Consider the following 17,467-nt stretch of genomic DNA (forward strand, 5'->3'; position numbering starts at 1 on the left):
TTTGTGTGTGTCCAGACTCACGCAGGCGGCCAAGGCTGCTTGACTGCCGAGAGCGGATGTCTTCTGTGGAGCGGTGGATTCCAGAGGCCGAACTAGTGCTACGACTCAGATTAGTCTGAGGACCACGGCCTGACGGAGCGGCGGCGGCGGCAGCAGAGCGGGTGAAAACGATGAGCACAGCAGAAGTGATTTTAACGAGGAAGAGGTGAAACGGGTGGTGAGCGGCATGGCAGAAGAACAGGGGAAGTGTAAGGATGAAGTTAGTCTGGTAGTCTGGTGATTGCTGATTGGTAGCTGAGATAGTGTCAAAACAGCACACACACACACACACACACACGTACACTTACTGGTAGCGGCGTTGGAGGACTTCCCGATGTCTGCCAGCGAACGGTGCATGGGTTTCTTGGTCTGGTGACGGTGCTTCCTCAGCAACACGAAGCTGATCTTCTCCCTCAGGTCCGGAGAGACGAGGCCGTCGGCTATCTGCCGTTCCACAATCTCATCTGGAGTCAAAGTTGGTGGAATGTGCAGCAATGGTGGAATGGTGGCGTGAACAACAACGGAACGCGTGAACAACAATGCCAAAGGTTTGAAGGGTGATTTCATACACTTTCCAGTGGAAAGAGATTTTTTCACTTCAGTTCACTGCACTGCAAAAAAGAGACAGACCTGCAAACTTTCTAAAAAAAAGAAAGAAAATGGGCTGTATTAGCATTGTGCATTTCACGTCTGATCGATCGCCGCTTTACGGGAGTAATGGGTGACTGTTGGGGAACCAAACCGTTGACTCTCTGGTTAGTGGATAACCCTCTCTACCTTCGGTACCACAGCCACCCACGATCATCGTCGTTCAGTTGCATGCACGGAACGAGTTCAAGGACGGGCCTCACACCGTGTTTCGAAACGTTTCTTGAGTAAACTCAAAGAAGTCAGTATGTGGATCAGGCCTTTACACTCGTGGGAGTGCTGCTGCCGCACACCCCTATTCACAAATGAAAGAGAGGAGCTACTAAGTGGATGGTGGTGAGACAACTTTCACACACACACAAAAAACTGATACACAAGATGCAAAGAACATCTGTATGAATCCATCTTGTGCCGGTGACGAGAGTCTGCGCGGTGCCGAGGGTTGAATTGGAGCCACGGTGTCGAGGGAACGCCGATAAACGTATGCTCGACCAATCACGAGTCAGTCGTGAAAACTAAACCTGTTCATATATATAACAATAACTCCAAATATGACAAAAAACATACTTCAGAGAAATTTAGTAGGCGTGTTATGTTTCATAGTTTGTCCCATGTGCTAACATGGAGGCGAGGGTTCGTGACCTATACTGCAGCCTGCCACCGGGGGCGCTAACGATGCTTTGGCTCCACTGGCTATGCTGGCGTTCTTGTTGTAAATAAGCAGCTGTTTGCCAGTGCAGTCGCCATATCAACATAAAACGTGATGTTCTATTATATTATGAGTATTTTCGCACCGGTTTGTCAGTGCGACGCTCACAGGCAGCCGACTCATGGCTCTCAGATGCTGGAGGAACAACACTACCAAGGTTTTGCCCACTGCCACGTCCTCATCACCACACGGCCTTCGCAGACTCATCAGATTCATCACTCTTCATCAGTCGCAGCAAGTCATCGACCACCATCACCAGCAGCGTCCCCACTCCACGGGGGGGATTTATTTTGCTGCTGCTCAGCGCAGATGCCCTCGACTACAAGAGACTTCATCAAGACTTTGTCTGTTAAATCTGTGATAAATGCCGATTCTTCATTCACTTTCACTTGTCTCTTCTGATTGAAATCACTCTGTGTTTTTGACTCTTTTGGATCAGGTGTCATGTGTCTGCGGTCTGGAAAGGCACGTCTCAAACGCCCCGTGACTCACCCACTATCTGTGGCAGCGAGTAGCCCTCCAGGTCGAGCAGAATGCTTCCCGTCTGCAGACAGGTCCTGAGCTCAAACAGGCTGTGGAGGGTCAGCGTGGAGACATGAGGCTTGCTCCACCGTTCTCCTCCCTCCTCCACCTTCTCCTCAAACTTCACCCACCTACGGAGGGGGGAGGGAAGAGGGGGTTTGGCCTCGGAATTCCAATTACTGCAGGGGTGTTCATGTGGCTGTAGCGAGCGGGACAGGGTGATTGATTGGCCCAGGTTCAGGAGCGCGAGCCAGCAGGATACCCTTATGCTATTTAAATCACATGTTATAGTCATATTTCTGTCTTGTAACCCCCCAACCCCTAAATCCCATCAAAAGGTGACCCTAAATCCTAAACTAATGAAAGCCCGGACACTCCGACGCCTGCGCGTTTGTGCGTGTCCGTGTACCTCGCAGACTCTTTCCACTCCAATTCACCCCCCTCGTGCTGTAGCGTGTCCATCTCAGTGAAGATGGTGGGCGTCGGGGCACTGTCATCCTCCCCCAGTATGTGGCGCAGCCGCTCCGCCGCAGGCGACACTGCGGAATGAGGGACCGGACAAGAGACGGGGGTCACTTTGAGACCTCAAACAAATACAAACCCAACTGACGTGGACGGTACAACAAACAGGCAAGAACGAGAAAGACAACCAACATCTGTGTGACATAAAAAAAAGGAATATGTTTACACCATAGGGGCAACAATGTCCTACGCCTTGGCTCGGACTGAAATATCTCAGCAACTACTGAAATGCCTATATCGTGAAAGTCGTATAAATTCATGATCCCCAGAGGAGGAATTGAATTTGTGGTGATCCTCTAACCTTCTCCTCCGGCACCGTCTTCAGGTCAAAGTTTTCACTTTAGAGAAAATAGCTTCATCTCCACTGGATACATTGGCACAGTCAGAAATAGTTGTAAATATGGAAGTTAATCAACAAATCTCTTTTTATTTGAACAAATAAATACAAGTAGTTGTGTATTTATTTTACAATTAGAGCCTAATACCTAAAACTTCCCCTTAAGTGGCTGTAAAATCAGATGAACCTCACGTACAGTATGTAAAGGCTGCAGGCAATGTTTATATGCGTTCATTAATTTTCAGTGGCGGCATTTAATTCAAATCAAGACTCATCAATATGTATGAGTGTTCTGTGGAATAAACACTGTTGGGGCTTTTATTCTTACCATTATTCTTGACATGGTTTTGCCTTTATTGCACAATGGACACAACAACAAACAGAGAGTGGGGGTCTTACATGTCACAAAGGGTCCCAGGACATTACCTGAACTACTGGACCAACAACACAGTCTAATTTCGACTATCCCCAATTCCTCTTTTTAACGAGTGAAGAGGAGAGTCAACTCCTCTGATTACTATCTGAAAGGGATGTGTAATCTATCAGCCAGTTCCAATTTTACTCTGAGCGGATCAATCGCCATTAACATTGGAGCCTGGAGGCATGTGTGTGTGTGTGAGTATGTGTGTGTGTGTGTGTGTGTCACCGGTCTGCCAGTTTTGCTGTTGCTCAGTTTGTTCTTCCCAAAGCAAAAAAAAAAAAAAAGAGCCAAAAGTCAATAGCACACGACCCTCATAGATCTGAACGTGTCCAGTTATAACCACGATTGCTAGAAGCCTCATGTGAAGGTGACGCTCACAATCTCAATCGACTCTCCCACGTAGAGGGGACACTTATGTAATCCATGGCAAATACAGCTTGGGTGCATAATTATAATACAATACAAAGTGACCAATCTGTTGCGGTTTCCATTACTATGTCCGCTCTGTCAGAGAGGCAGATCATGGTCTACTGTGTTTGCTGCGTTGTGGAACATTTGTTGGCCAACGGGTAAAATACAAATGCGCATTGTGAAAAATTAACAGAAAACTGCGCTCCTTTCATATTGAGAGAGGAACCAACAGCTCACAACTAGACTAGATGGCTTTGGATGGGAAATGCTTCATGCCGTTAGTCCTATAATTAATCGTTCACACATTTAATTACTCAGATATTTCAAAAATATCACAGGTGTGCAGAGTTCCCCGCACATGGCTGATAAATAATACAAGGACACAGTTTATTCCTCACTGCCTGCAAGAGACCTCACATAGTCTGCATTAGTATCATCAAAGCTTTGAGCCGTCATTTCTCCCTGGAATTTTCTGCGTCATGTTAGTCAGCTACAGCCTTTATCTAATCAATGAATGAGTGCCGAATAAAAGTTTTGGGATGCGCAAGAGCCACATACATATTGACCACATACAAAACGACTGTTGAGGTTTAAGGTCTATTTTACAAATACAGAAACTGTCCCGGTAAAAAAACCAAATGATATGCTATCATGATGTCTGGCAGCTACGGAGCCTGTCATTTATAAGTGGGTGGAGACCAAACTGGAGTGAATATTGGACTTAAATTCAAACATCATGCACATGTCCATGTTTGGTGGGTTAAGGTTTCAATTAGCACATCATTGCCTTTTGCCACTAAATTAAAAAAAAAACATGTAAAAACAATGATACGTCAATAAACTAATTTGATTGCAGCTAGTGACCTGGGAAATCAGCGGTGATACCCAGCCCTAGTACAATAATAATAATAATAAATTTCATTTATAAGGCACTTTTCACTGCTGAAAGCAATCTCAAAGTGCTTAGACAGACATTGCCTTTTTTTTCCCTCAGGTCATCTTTACCTATTTGAGAGCCGGGCAGGGTCCAGCAGGAGGCCCCAGGGTCCTGCATGCTGAATGGATCCACTGACCACGGAGAGTAAGACCCACGGGTGGCTGCAAAGGGACCCTCGGTTTGGCTTGGACCAAAAAAGGAGCCGTCTAGCTTTCTGTCCCCTTGTTGAGGTTGAGAGTCCTCAGCTCACTGCCCCTCACTCTCCACCATGAGTACAGAGACACACTTCCCCTCCTGGTTGGTTCTTCACTCTGCCTTTTTTTCCCACCTTCTTCTAAAGGTTCTGTTCCACAGCCAGTGTTGTTATTTCAGTCAGCCATGTATGATTTTGTGTGCGGCCGGTCTAAGTTAGATCTGCGCCATTCAATCAGTCGGTCTCCTCTAAGCTGTGGCAGAAATCCACCGAAATCTCCAAAGCAGCAACGAGCCAGAGGCTTTAAGAGGGTTGACACACACCACGGGGCCCTCGAGCACTCTCCTCCCAGAGGCCCATGCACAAGCACTCGTGCACACACACTCAAACACGCACACGCCAGAGAACAGCGAGGGCATCATCCTCACCCACAGAACTTCTACTGCTCCAATGACCTCTGCGGTCCTGCATCAGTGCCCTAACCAGCCACCTCAGAAGGCCAAAAAATTCAAAGCATTCCAAACACAAATCACTCACAGCCCCCCCCCCCCCCCCCCCCCCCCCCAATAACATGCACATACACACTCACACATGCACACACAGCTTGGAGTTCCTCAGGTCTAATCAGCTTACAGGCTTCAGACTTCATGGCCCCCATGGGAAAAGGGACCATGCTGCACAAATATTCATCACATACATGTAAGCACCGGCAACTGCAACGTCTTCACACACACCTAATGCAAGCAGACCTTCGGCTTACAGGCCTGGCAGCATACATCCAGCCTGGTCATACACTTCTCACTAATGAGTGTGTGTGTGTGTGTGTGTGTTTGTGTGTGTGTGTGTGTGTGTGTGTGTGTGTGTGTGTGTGTGTGCGTGCGTGCGTGCGTGTGTGTGTGTGTGTGTGCGTGCGTGTGTGTGCGTGTGCGTGTGTGTGTTTGTGTGTGAGCGGGCATGTGCAGCCGTGCTGTGAAAGCACCTTAACTAAAAATTTTAATTATAATAGATTCCTTCATATTGACTAATTATTTATAATACTCAGCTTTACCAGGCAATTCTGAACATTTTATCTGTTTATTATTACATCACCATATGCATACACTTAAATAGAATACATATTCTTGCACAGTTTTTTATAATTTTGGGGGGGGTGTTTTTTTTCTTCGTAACTTCAAAGTTTTGTTATTAGGGCTATTAGGGCTATACATGTATATATATATATAAATTAGATTTTTATTTTTTTATCATGCCCAATGTCAACTGGGATTGGTGGGATAGAAAATGGATGGATGGACATTATTGGACAGTCGTCTAGTACAGACTTAGAGTGTCTAACCTGTGGGGTTGTTTTGCTCGTGATGCTCCATACTCCCCTCCTCATCGTCATATTGCTCCTCTCTGTCGTGGTAATTCCCGGGGTGTGAGTGTTCGCGATGCATGTGATGATCGTAGTGTGCGTGTCGTGCGCTGTGGTCGGCATCGCTGGCATGGGAGTGGTGTCTGCGCCTTTTCCGTCTGTGGGAAACTGGGACACCAATGTAAACCGGCTGGGCTTCTGAGAGAGAGACAGACAGACAGACAGAGAACATGTGAGAGAAAGAAAAATGATACATTACATTACATTAATATAAATTCTTTAATTATCTCTATACTGGATTTATTTAATGTATGCAACTTTTCAACGTTAAAATAAAAGCTTTTCAACTAGTTGTAAAAAGAAATTAGTTCTGTATTGTCAGTATGAATTTCATGGCACATATATTTGGTCAATCAGATGCGTCACTAAAAGCAAACGTTTTACTTTCTTTCTTATGTCTGTCCCCCTGTTTCACGCCACGTGGAAATCCTGCCACCATGTGCCCCAAAGATTTGTCCTCTTTCCTCTGCCACCATTGTCACAAGTTTGAAAATAAATCGGTGGCTAGACGATATTCGCTCCTCATTTCCCGACCGAGCTACTGACACTTCTATACCTTCTTCCTTATCTCCTTCTCTATCTTCCTTTTTCACCACTCCCTCACAGTGAGGTACTATCCTTGGTCACTTGCCACCGCCCCACCACCTGCCCCCTTGACCCTATCCCCTCACCTAATTCAGTCTATTGCTCCTGACCCACCTCATCAATACATCTCTGACAACTGGTTACTTTCTCAACACTTGAAGCAGCAAGAGTGAATCCTCTTTTAAAGAAACTGGTGGCGGCACGAATCTCTGCGTGTCTGGCTGACGTCTCTCAGTGGATGTCGACGCACCACCTGAAGCTCAACCTGGACAAGGCCGAGATGCTCTTCCTCCCAGGGAAGGCGTCTCCCATCAGCGACCTCTCCATCACCATTGAGAACTCCGTGGTGATGAACCTGGGTGTGACACTGGACGACCAGCTGTCCTCCGCCGCCAACATCGCAGTGACGACCCGCTGCTGCAGATTCATCCTCCACAACATCAGGAGGCTTCGGCCGTTCCTCACCGAGAAGGCGACGCAGGTATTGGTGCAGGCGCTTGTCATCTCACGCCTGGACTACTACAACTCCCTCCCAGATGGTCTGCCGACATGTGCCATGTGACCTCCGACCTCTGCGGCTCATCCTGAATGCAACGGCCCGGCTGATCTTCAAACTACCTAAATTCTCCCACACTACACCGCTCCACCGCACCATGCACTGGCTTCTGGTGGTGGCTCAAATCAGATTCAAGGCACTGGTGCTCGCCTACCGTGCGGCGAATGGCTCAGGCCCCTTCCTACATCCGGAACATGCTTGCTGGCATGCTACCGTGGGCAGCAACCGCTCAACAATATCCCGTCTGTTTGCTGTTCTGGTTTCACAATGGTGGAACGAGACCCCCGATATTGGGGCAGCAGGAACCCTTCAACCTTTCTGTAGCAGACTGAAAACTCACCTGTTCAGACTGCACCTCCATCACTTCTTCAAATGATGCTCTGTGTCTACTGGATGGTTTAATCATCAATCATCTGTTTGCTCACACATTTACAATATCAGATTTTTTTTTTTTATCAGCTTGACTTTTACTCAGCTGGATATCCAGCTTATCGTGCAGGGTTACTGTTGTCTCACCATCATCGTCGTCATGGTGTCGGTGACCTCTGCTCCTCCCTCTCTGCCAGTCAGGGTGATCCATCCTGAAAAGGACAAGTAAGGAGGAAGACGTTTGCTGAGAAATTATGGGTGCAGGTGAAAAAGAGAAGAAAGAGAAGGTGAGACAGTCATTATCCTCTCCATCTCTCTCTCTCTTTGACTATCCATCAGCAATAACCTGACACAAACATTCACTGGTCTCACTTTGATGTACAGTAAAACTTCTTTGATAAGGAAATCCTCCTGGCATCGCGCTGACTTGTATTGTACCATGTGAGCTCCCAACCCACATGGAAACACATGTGCCACTGCCACATCAACAGATCGAAAGGGTGACAATAGGAAAACTCAATGGAAAACCCCAGCAGCCCCTCAGGACTGGGCTCGAGCTCAAACCATGGAAAACAAAGCAAACAGCTAAGAATTCCCACCATAATTGCTGCTGCTGTAGCTATTATGTTTACATTATGGGTTGATTTTAATTTTACATTAGTGACACACTGTCTTTAAAATGAAAAACTTTACCAAACTTAAACTCGAACACTTATTCAGAAAGTAAAATCCCTCATGGATGAAACAAAAAAATCAGACATACCAAAAAATGTAGCTGTATATTATTCTTTGCGAAGATCTAACTAATAGTCAATAAATCATTTTCTAATGTTTTGTATAAGTTATTCGAAACCTTCATGGATTACCCACAATTCTAACTGTATTTTCCACAAACAGAAATATATAACAAAAATACACTTTCTCATGCTGGCAACCCAAGATTGTTCTTCTCAATGACACAACTGGTGTTTTAGCATCATCATCATCATCATCATCATCATCATCATCATCATATCCTTTTATTAATTACAAGTTAATTTAACATAATATGTTGAGTTTTCATTTTTAGACTATTTCTGAACTGAAAGCGGAAATAAACAATTTATCAGGAGCTCTGAGGAAAAGCGCCTGCCTCCTTCCCATGGTCCACTAGCTACTGCAGCGTCTTTACGAAGGTGACCGAACAGCGATACCACCTGGAACCACTAGGGGCATGGAAGTTGTCTGTTGTCTCTTTAAAAAAATCGTGTTACACTCTGGCACAAAATCTTGGGGCTGGAAATGGTGATTTGAATGAGTGAATCGCCAAGTGTTTGTTCATCAAATTAAGTTTTAAAGGAAACAGGCTAATCCGATTGGCAGACTTCCCAGCATGCACCTTTCGAGGGTGTAACTCTCGTTTGATTTTAAGATCATTATAACATGGTCCCTATATTCTTCTAAATCAACAAAGGAACTGGGAGCAGTATTTTGATTTCGTTAACTTCAATTTCTTAAGGCAGCAGGTTTACACTTGCGCTGTTTTTCCCGTTAGGAAACCTTTTTTATGAGTGGAACATCGTGAGAACATGGAATCCTTACTCTCTAGGTCAAAGCTTATAAATCCCCCACAGTCCCCTCAGGGTGGGGGGGGGGGGGTTAACTATGAATGAACGTGAACAATCTAAGGTCACCAACATGATTGCAGTCTACAGCATGCGAAAAACACACATGTACATATCACTTCTATGTCTCCCCTTCTTTGACACTCAGACGCGTTCTTGTACAGGTTACTTTGTACATTTACATTTGTACACAAACTGATCTCAGAGAGTTTGTGTGCACTCGTGTCCTGGGTTTCTCGTTCTGCAGCCGATTTGGGGGTTAGTTTTCTAGGCTGATCAATAGATCAATAAATGTCATTTCTGATCGCTTAGTAGTTCCTGAAGCCTGATCACTGACTGTGAAGGACAGGCACATGACTCCCGTCATGCACGCACACACACACACACACACATACACGGTGTGTGAGCGAAGCATGTTGTCATGCCGAACATCCTCGCAAAACTAGACTGCTGCTCAGCAAAGTTGAAGTTTATGACACTCTGCAAGCTTCCAGTTGGCCATGCTGTTTCCCCTTCACATACAGTCTGAGCCCTCCTCTTCATGGCACACAGCTGAATGTCGGTCAGTGTTGGCAAACTTAAACCAGGGTTGCGTTGCCTCTACGTTGCTGTCTCAGGCCGAGTCCACGGGCCTAAGGGCCAAGCGGCGGGCACGGGCAAACTTGTCCACCGAGGAACGGGGGAACAATCAGACACTCTTAAATTAGCCCCTCACACAATGCAAAACAGCCAACATGCGACAACAGCTAGACGGACTGATTTGCGTCGTGGCTGGCGATGACCTGCTCAAGGAGTCGATACTATGTACAGATTGAGGCAAACCGCAGCAATTTTCTTTGGTACAAAACAAGCGTATAACAAATATAAGCCGACTCTTAAAATCCTGCTCTATTCTAATAAATGACGATGAACTTATTTCAAAAGGTGACTAGATCTTTAAAAGGACGTATTTGTGACAGTACTGAAACATAGACAGTCAAATATCCAAGCAGGTACCCAAAACACATCACTTCATTCTCACAAGCCATCAGAGAGGCAACAGTATCAAACGCTTGTTTTCCAGTCATGGGATTCATTTCCTTTGCTACACATTATTATCATCATATTATTATAATACATTTGTCGTCTGTACGTTTCTCTGTAAAATCCCAAGGGAAATGATCTCCAATCGCAGATTTTTATTTCTGAATCGGGTCAAAATGTCATGGCGACAAAAAAATCAAATTGCATAGGTCTTACCTGGTGTGACGGATGAGGCTGGGACGACCGAAGTAGAGAAGTTACTGAGGGCACCACGGGTTCAAAATGTGAAACAGTGACGATAAACACTGTGAAAAAGCAGAGACTGGTCGGAATAAAACTGTTTTTCAATATGGTTCTGTCTGAAATCTGAAGAGCACAGAGCCGCAGCAAACTGCTCTCGATGACTGCACAGACAATGAGACATGGGATGCTGCTGTGTGTTTGTGTGTGTGTGTGTGTGTGTGTGTTTGTGTGTTTGTGTGTGTGGGGGGGTGGTTTGTTTCATATTGACCCTGCGATTGACAGCTGGGATTGGCTCCCGTGACCCTTAAAGGATAAAGTGTTATGATTCTGCACCCACGAACTATTGAACTATCAAACTATTCAACTACTATACTACTATTCTGCGGTTTTCCATGTGTCTAGGTTTAAGTTACGCTACCTTTGTCATCCCTGCTTGTTTGTCTGGAGTTTGTTATTTCCTGTCGTGTGCCTCGTGCCTCTGTCCCCCTGCGTGTTTGGGTCCAACCTTTTGTAATACCTTAACATAAAGTGGTATGGATGGATGATTGATCATATAAAATTTCAAAGGATCTTTTTTTATATTTGGCCATTTGTCAGTTAATCTGACAGCAATTAGCCAACATCTGCGAGGATATTCCCAAACCGACCGGTCTGTCTGTTGTTTTGTGTTTTAAACAACGTTGTATCATTTGATTTGTTGTCTTTGATTTTATTTCTAGTATTTTATTATTTGCCTTTCTTTGGTTTTAAATGATATTGTATTATTTCGATGTTCGTCATAGGTGGATTGCATTCTTGTTTATCTATTCGTCCTCTTTGCGAAAAGACAGTGTAACAGTGAAAATGTAACCTGGAAACTATTACCGAGACAGAAACTGTTACTTGAAAATGGTTGTCTGTTAAATGAAAACAGACGCCATGTTCTAGAGAATATTACCTGAACCTGGATGTATCATGGCCATAATGATGCACAGGTTGGTTCTCCTTTCAAATGTTTCTTCCCACATTTCAGTTTTCTGAAACTCATCTATTCTTCAATGTGTTTCTGTTGACTCACACATGATAATTACAGTGGCCAACACCAACGTCTTTTCATGCTGGAGTAAATCAAAAAAATCAAAGCCAGCGCTGGAAGATGGCGGCCCACGGTGGCTGACATCTTTGCGTCGTCACGATGCACTTCCTCTTTTATGCTTTTATTTTGAAATTTGGAGGACTAAGAATTCCACTGTGTGTAACACTGACTGTTTATATGACAATGAATGACTCTTGAAAAATCTAACTCTCTGGAGAACATTCATGAAAACATATCCTGCATAAATCTCTCAAAGTTTGTTTTTCTTGGCCATTTCCCCTCGCCTGGCATAGCCGGACTAGTAATCAAATGCATATTCTGGCAGAGCAAATTTAAATGAGCTCCCAGAATTCTTCTGGGTCCCAGGCTACATTTTCCCTCTAATGCCTAAAAACCTTTCCTGCAGCTACTTGGCGCCCTCCTTTGTACATTTTCCATACTGCAGCATGAGCCTCTCCATCAGACTTTCCTGCTAATTGAACCTGCATTACAGATTAAATAGGCCTGTGTGCAGAGCTGGAGGAAGTATTTTTTCTCTTGTAAAAGTTAAAATTCCATAGTCTAAAAATACTCCAATACGACTTTAAGTCCTGAGTTTAATACCTTACTCGAAATACTGACAGACGCCACCGCCACCTGGAGGAGCTACAACAGTAAGCAGCTGCTGAAGCATCAATGCATCAGAGTTGCAAGTCTAAAAATTGATTATTAGGGCCCGAGCTCCACTGACAAAGTCAGAGCGAGCATTGCTGCTCGCCTTTTATGATTGTCTGTCTTCATGCTGGTGAACCAAAGACAATGTTCCACTCTGGTGGACAATAAAGTTCTATTGTATTGTATTATATTCCAGTCTATTGAAATAATACGAATTATAATGAGTCAGAAAGAAAAGATGGCAGCGCGCATGGTAGCAATCAGGCAATCCCAAGAGACAGTTTTCTGCACTACTTAACTTTTCTTATCGTTATTAGTACTTTTGAATACTTGCACCCCTGTATATGTTCTAAAGATTAATGTTTGTAATGTTGAGCTATTTCTGGATGGAATCTTGCTCTTGGCATTTGAATAATTTTCTGTTATTAAATTTTATTAAGCTTATAGATTTCTGTGTCTATTCAATCATTTTTAATGTATTCATCCATATGTCAGGGAAATGTAATTCCATATTCCTGATTGGTCCACTTTCCCTCACTCCAGAGTATCTCTTCATCACCTCGGTGTCTTCTTCACTTACAGTATCATCACTCTTCAGCAGTCGCTCTTTCACACTGGTACTAATTTCTGCTGCACCGCTAAATGAATCAAGCATTTGCATATTGGAGGAGTAAGGCCTTTGTGTGTAGAATAATCGAATTACACCGTGTCAGTCTGAGACACACACTCACACTCACACACACACACACACCCACGTACACACATACACACACAGAGTTTTCCATATCCGATGCTATGTGTGGCGCTTTGATGGCGACCAAGACCTCAGGGCAAAGAAGACTGTTTCCTTGATTTCATACTTTCTGATGTTCTAACATGACTGGATTGGAAGACTAGTTTCAGGACTACCTCAAGGACCGCACTTACAGGGTTGGGAGAGGATCTGTGTCTGAAAACTCAAATGTCAGCCTGCACCCTACTTTTATAAATTTAAATTTTTAAAATTCTAAAATGAGCACTTGAAGCTGCTTTTGCCTACTTGATAAATGTTTATGCACTTTTGGGTAATATCTTCAAGGTTGAATGCACTTATTGTAAGTCGCCTCGGACAAAAGCGTCAGCTACATGAATGAGATGTGATGTAATGCAGCAGGCCTCTAGGACAGCCTTCTTTCACCTGCGCAGCGTCAAGAACATTAGAAACATCCTATCTCAAAAGGATGCTGATAAACTAGTCCAGGCATTTGTCACTCCAAGACTGGACTAGTGTAATCCATTACTGTTAGGATGTTCCCCAACAAGTCTGTGAAAAGCCTCCAGTTAATCCAAAATGCTGCAGCATGAGTTCTGACCGGAACAAAGAGATGATATTTCTCCAGTGTAAGCATCTCTGCATTGCTCTCCTATAAAATTCATAATATAATTAAAAATCCTGCTCCTCACCTCAAAGCTGAATAATTATTCCAGTCTAATTAAAAAATGCATATTCATCACAGAACCAGCACAGTGTATTTGCTTCACTAGCTTTGCCATTAAGTATCCAGTCCTTTGTCTAAATTGCAAATATAGCATTCGTATAATAACAGGGGTGCAGACTTCTGTGCCATTTTAACCTCACCGATGTGGCAAGGACAGAGGGAGCAAATGTCCCCATGGTACCCACATTTGCGCGTTGTGGCACAAATAACGTAATATCTTATCTAATGATATGTGATTTTTTTGGGCTGTGTAAATAAAGTTTAGTCAAGCCTGACGGAGAGCTTGGCATTGTCTCTACCCCTTTAACCTCACGTGACCGATCCCTCCCATTTAAAACCTCCTCAGACTCAAAACCATGAACAGCGTTCATTAAACAAGAGTTTAATAAAAATTCACCATTGAAAAGGACCAATATTGTAAAGTTATTTACAATATTCACGCTTTAGAAGCTATGAATATGATTTCCAAATTTCCCAAATTTCCCCTGCAATCCACTCAATATTTGTTGACATATTTCAATTAGAACCAACCTCACGATGGCACTAGAGGAAAAGTCATAGAATTCAGCTCCTGGGGACCACTTCCGTACCAAAGTAGGTGTTGAGGCGTTTCACGGAATAGTCAACAATGTGACCTGACATCTCCGGGCTAAAAAAAAAACTGTCAGACGTTCTGCATCACTGATGATCAGATGGCTGCCATGAAATGTGGGAAATATGCTAATACATTTGGAGGAGATCAAGTAATAGAGAATGTGGAAACAAAATGCTTGGCAGTTCATGTAAATGGCAAAGTGAACTGATGTTATTTGCATGCACCCTCGCAGCTAAATAACAATAAGAGCATGACTGCTGACCTTGGGACTTTGCCTTCAAAGACTGGCCCTTGGCAAAGGGATTGTAACCTCTCTGACAGCAAAGGAGTCTGATGAGGGAGTGTAGACAAACTGCAGCTGAAGATGCCTCTGTGTACGCCATCTGCTCTGAACTGAACTCCCTGAACTGAAGAGTGTTTTACACACACACACACACACACACACACACACACACACCATCAGAGCAGAAATGCTGCAGGGGACGCTAAACCAGGTGAAGTGACGTCGACTCAAGCACAAAACTTGTCCAGGGAGTTTTCATCAGCAGCACATGTACAGTATTAACATTCTGACGTGTGACCTCTTGTGACCAGCATCACATGTCATGTGATCAGCATCTCGACATGCTACACCTGTCGTCCAGTGGATGGATTATTCGGTGCTCACTGTCATGGATTCAAACACATTTGGCAGCACAATTTCAGACAAATATGAAAAAATTTAACATTTGACAAAACATACAAGCATACAGAAAAACTACTCAAAAGAGTTTAAAAAAATATGAATCTTATATCTCATAGAGTGAAAAATAACAATACATAAAATAGAGGTCTAATCAGGAATCAAAAAGTGTACATTTTCATTGACAGCCAAGGCTTGTTTGGAATTTACATTTTAACATTTGATCAGTTTATGCCAGCAACTTACGGTTTGTTTTGACGGGAAGCTAACACTTGCGCTGTTCCAGGCAGGGCCATTCTGTGTGATCGTGGCCCTTTCAGAAGATTTGTAGTGCGGCCTGGAACTTCAGTGTCTTTCGGGGACTTTGTACAACATGTCCATGATGATAAATCCAACATTGAATGACTTTTATGACCATCTTTATCCCGTTTTTTAAGACGTAAAAGGCTACTGTTAGCGGACTTCTAGCCGTCCATCTTGGATCCACTTTGACCAATCAGTGGCTTTGTTACAGACTTGTACCAATCAGACGCTGTGTCGTTGACTGGTCGAAAAAAACTAAGATTTTACACTGAAAACAGGAACTCTGTGTCACTGCAGACAGGAACTGCTCTGCAGAATGGCACAAGAGACTTTTTGGTTTGAAAATAAAAGGACTTGTGAAAAAGGTACATAACTTGTGATTTGCATCAGTAAGAATGTTTTTGATTGGTTTTCCCTTATAGCCAAGGCTTCAAAGAACAGCTTTCAAGGGGGACAAGTCTGCATCATTGTTGTTTGGTGTGTCATTATAATGAATGTGTGAGATTCAATTTCCGTTTTGTTTTTTCTTTTGTCTTTATGGCCATACAACTATTTAAACATTCACTTGACATCAATGTAGCGTACATATTCTGATACCCTAGGTTGTCCTGAATAATGATAGATGGTATAATTTGACTGTACATAACAGGGTTGAGGTTTGACAAGCATTACTACACGAGGTGACGCGATGGACGAAAAAGAGGAAAAGATGGCTTAGCGTTCATTGTACTCACTTATACTACTGTACATACCTCAACCTATAATATGTTCATATCATTACCACTGTCTATGCTGTACATATATGTCTATATATCTGTCAATATATCACTGTACATACCTCACCTATGATATAATCATATCACTACCACTGTACTGTAAATATCTGTCCATGGCGTATTTACTATACTCTTTATGCCAATACGTGTCAATACTGTTCATACTGCACATATCCTATTTATATTCAAATTTTTTTTGTACTCCTGGTTAGATACTAACTGCATTTCCTTGTCTCAGTACTTGTACTCTGTGAAATGACAATAAACTTGAATCCAATCCAAACTAATCTAATCATCCGGCCTTTCCTCCTCTCACACACGCTGCGCACTCTGGCTTCGTGCCGTCTCCTGTCCAATGGCTTGGCTACACACCCAGTCTTCATAGCGTCCTCAGATTCATCTCTTCATCAGCCCCTGCAAGTCAATGAAACACCGTCGCCACCAGTGTCTGGACTCTATGGGAGGGGGGATTTATTCTGCCGCTGCTCAGGGCAGATGGCCTCCAACACAATATCTCCCCATTGAGTCCAAGCGCCAAAAACTCTATCAAGACTAATAACTGTATTAAATGTATATATAACACACAGCAAGAGCTCACAAAAATAGTCAATACATTTTAAAATTAAAGCATTAAAGCAAAACACAATGACACCCGTGGGAATATAAGGTAATGGGAATGAATGGAGACTATCCATTATCCATTATCCATCCATCGTCTACCACCCTAACCATTTAAGGGCCACTGCTGGAGCAAATCCCAGCTAACATTGGGCGAGAGGTGGCCAGCCTATCGCAAGGCCACATACAGAGACAAACAACCATTCACTCTCACATTCAGACCTACGGTCAATTTAGAGTCTTCAATGAACCTAACCCCATTCTGCATGTCTTTGGACTGTGGGAGGAAGCTGGAGAACCCGGAGAGAACCCACACATACACGGGGAGAACATGCAAACGCCACACAGAAAGGCCCTGGTTGCTTCGAACCGGGATTCAAACCCAGAACCTTCTTGTGAGGTGAAAGTGCTAACCACTACACCACCGTGCAGCTGAATGGAAACTATTAGAGAAAAATCAAACCATGAGTGGTGAAAAACAATAGACATGACCGCAGATTTATACGTACAAAGGCAAACCTGTCAAATATTTGCTGTATCCAGCCTCAGAAATCAGATACGAGTGAACATGGTTGGATTTTGGACCGCAGACTTCAGCTCCAGTAATTCCCACTTTCCGACTGTGTCGCCGTGTCCCCGTTTACCAAATACTCACTTTTCAATTTGAGTTTAGTTTGAAAGCGCAGGTGCTCGTGCAGACGGAGAGGCAAATGAAGAGAGCTCCCCGTCATTCTCGGGTGAATTCTGCCT

The 17,467-nt window shown here is 43.8% G+C and overlaps 1 protein-coding gene across 1 annotated transcript in view; it reads right to left on the reverse strand.

The window, feature by feature from the left end:
• The window catches only part of slc4a5b (solute carrier family 4 member 5b), a 30,246-nt gene extending 19,562 nt beyond the window's left edge, over positions 1-10,684 (reverse strand). Inside the window, exons 1-7 of the mRNA XM_035625246.2 lie at positions 10,510-10,684; positions 7,814-7,878; positions 6,076-6,294; positions 2,328-2,457; positions 1,889-2,049; positions 348-503; positions 22-129 (exon numbers count right to left, since the gene is read on the reverse strand). Of these exons, the coding sequence (XP_035481139.1) occupies positions 22-129; positions 348-503; positions 1,889-2,049; positions 2,328-2,457; positions 6,076-6,294; positions 7,814-7,877 (838 nt within the window). The 5' untranslated portion in view covers position 7,878; positions 10,510-10,684. The remainder of the gene's footprint in view (positions 1-21; positions 130-347; positions 504-1,888; positions 2,050-2,327; positions 2,458-6,075; positions 6,295-7,813; positions 7,879-10,509) is intronic.
• Positions 10,685-17,467: the final 6,783 nt, after the last annotated feature.

This window comes from Scophthalmus maximus, chromosome 2 (assembly GCF_022379125.1).
Source record: "Scophthalmus maximus strain ysfricsl-2021 chromosome 2, ASM2237912v1, whole genome shotgun sequence".
NCBI classification, from domain to species: Eukaryota; Metazoa; Chordata; class Actinopteri; order Pleuronectiformes; family Scophthalmidae; genus Scophthalmus; species Scophthalmus maximus.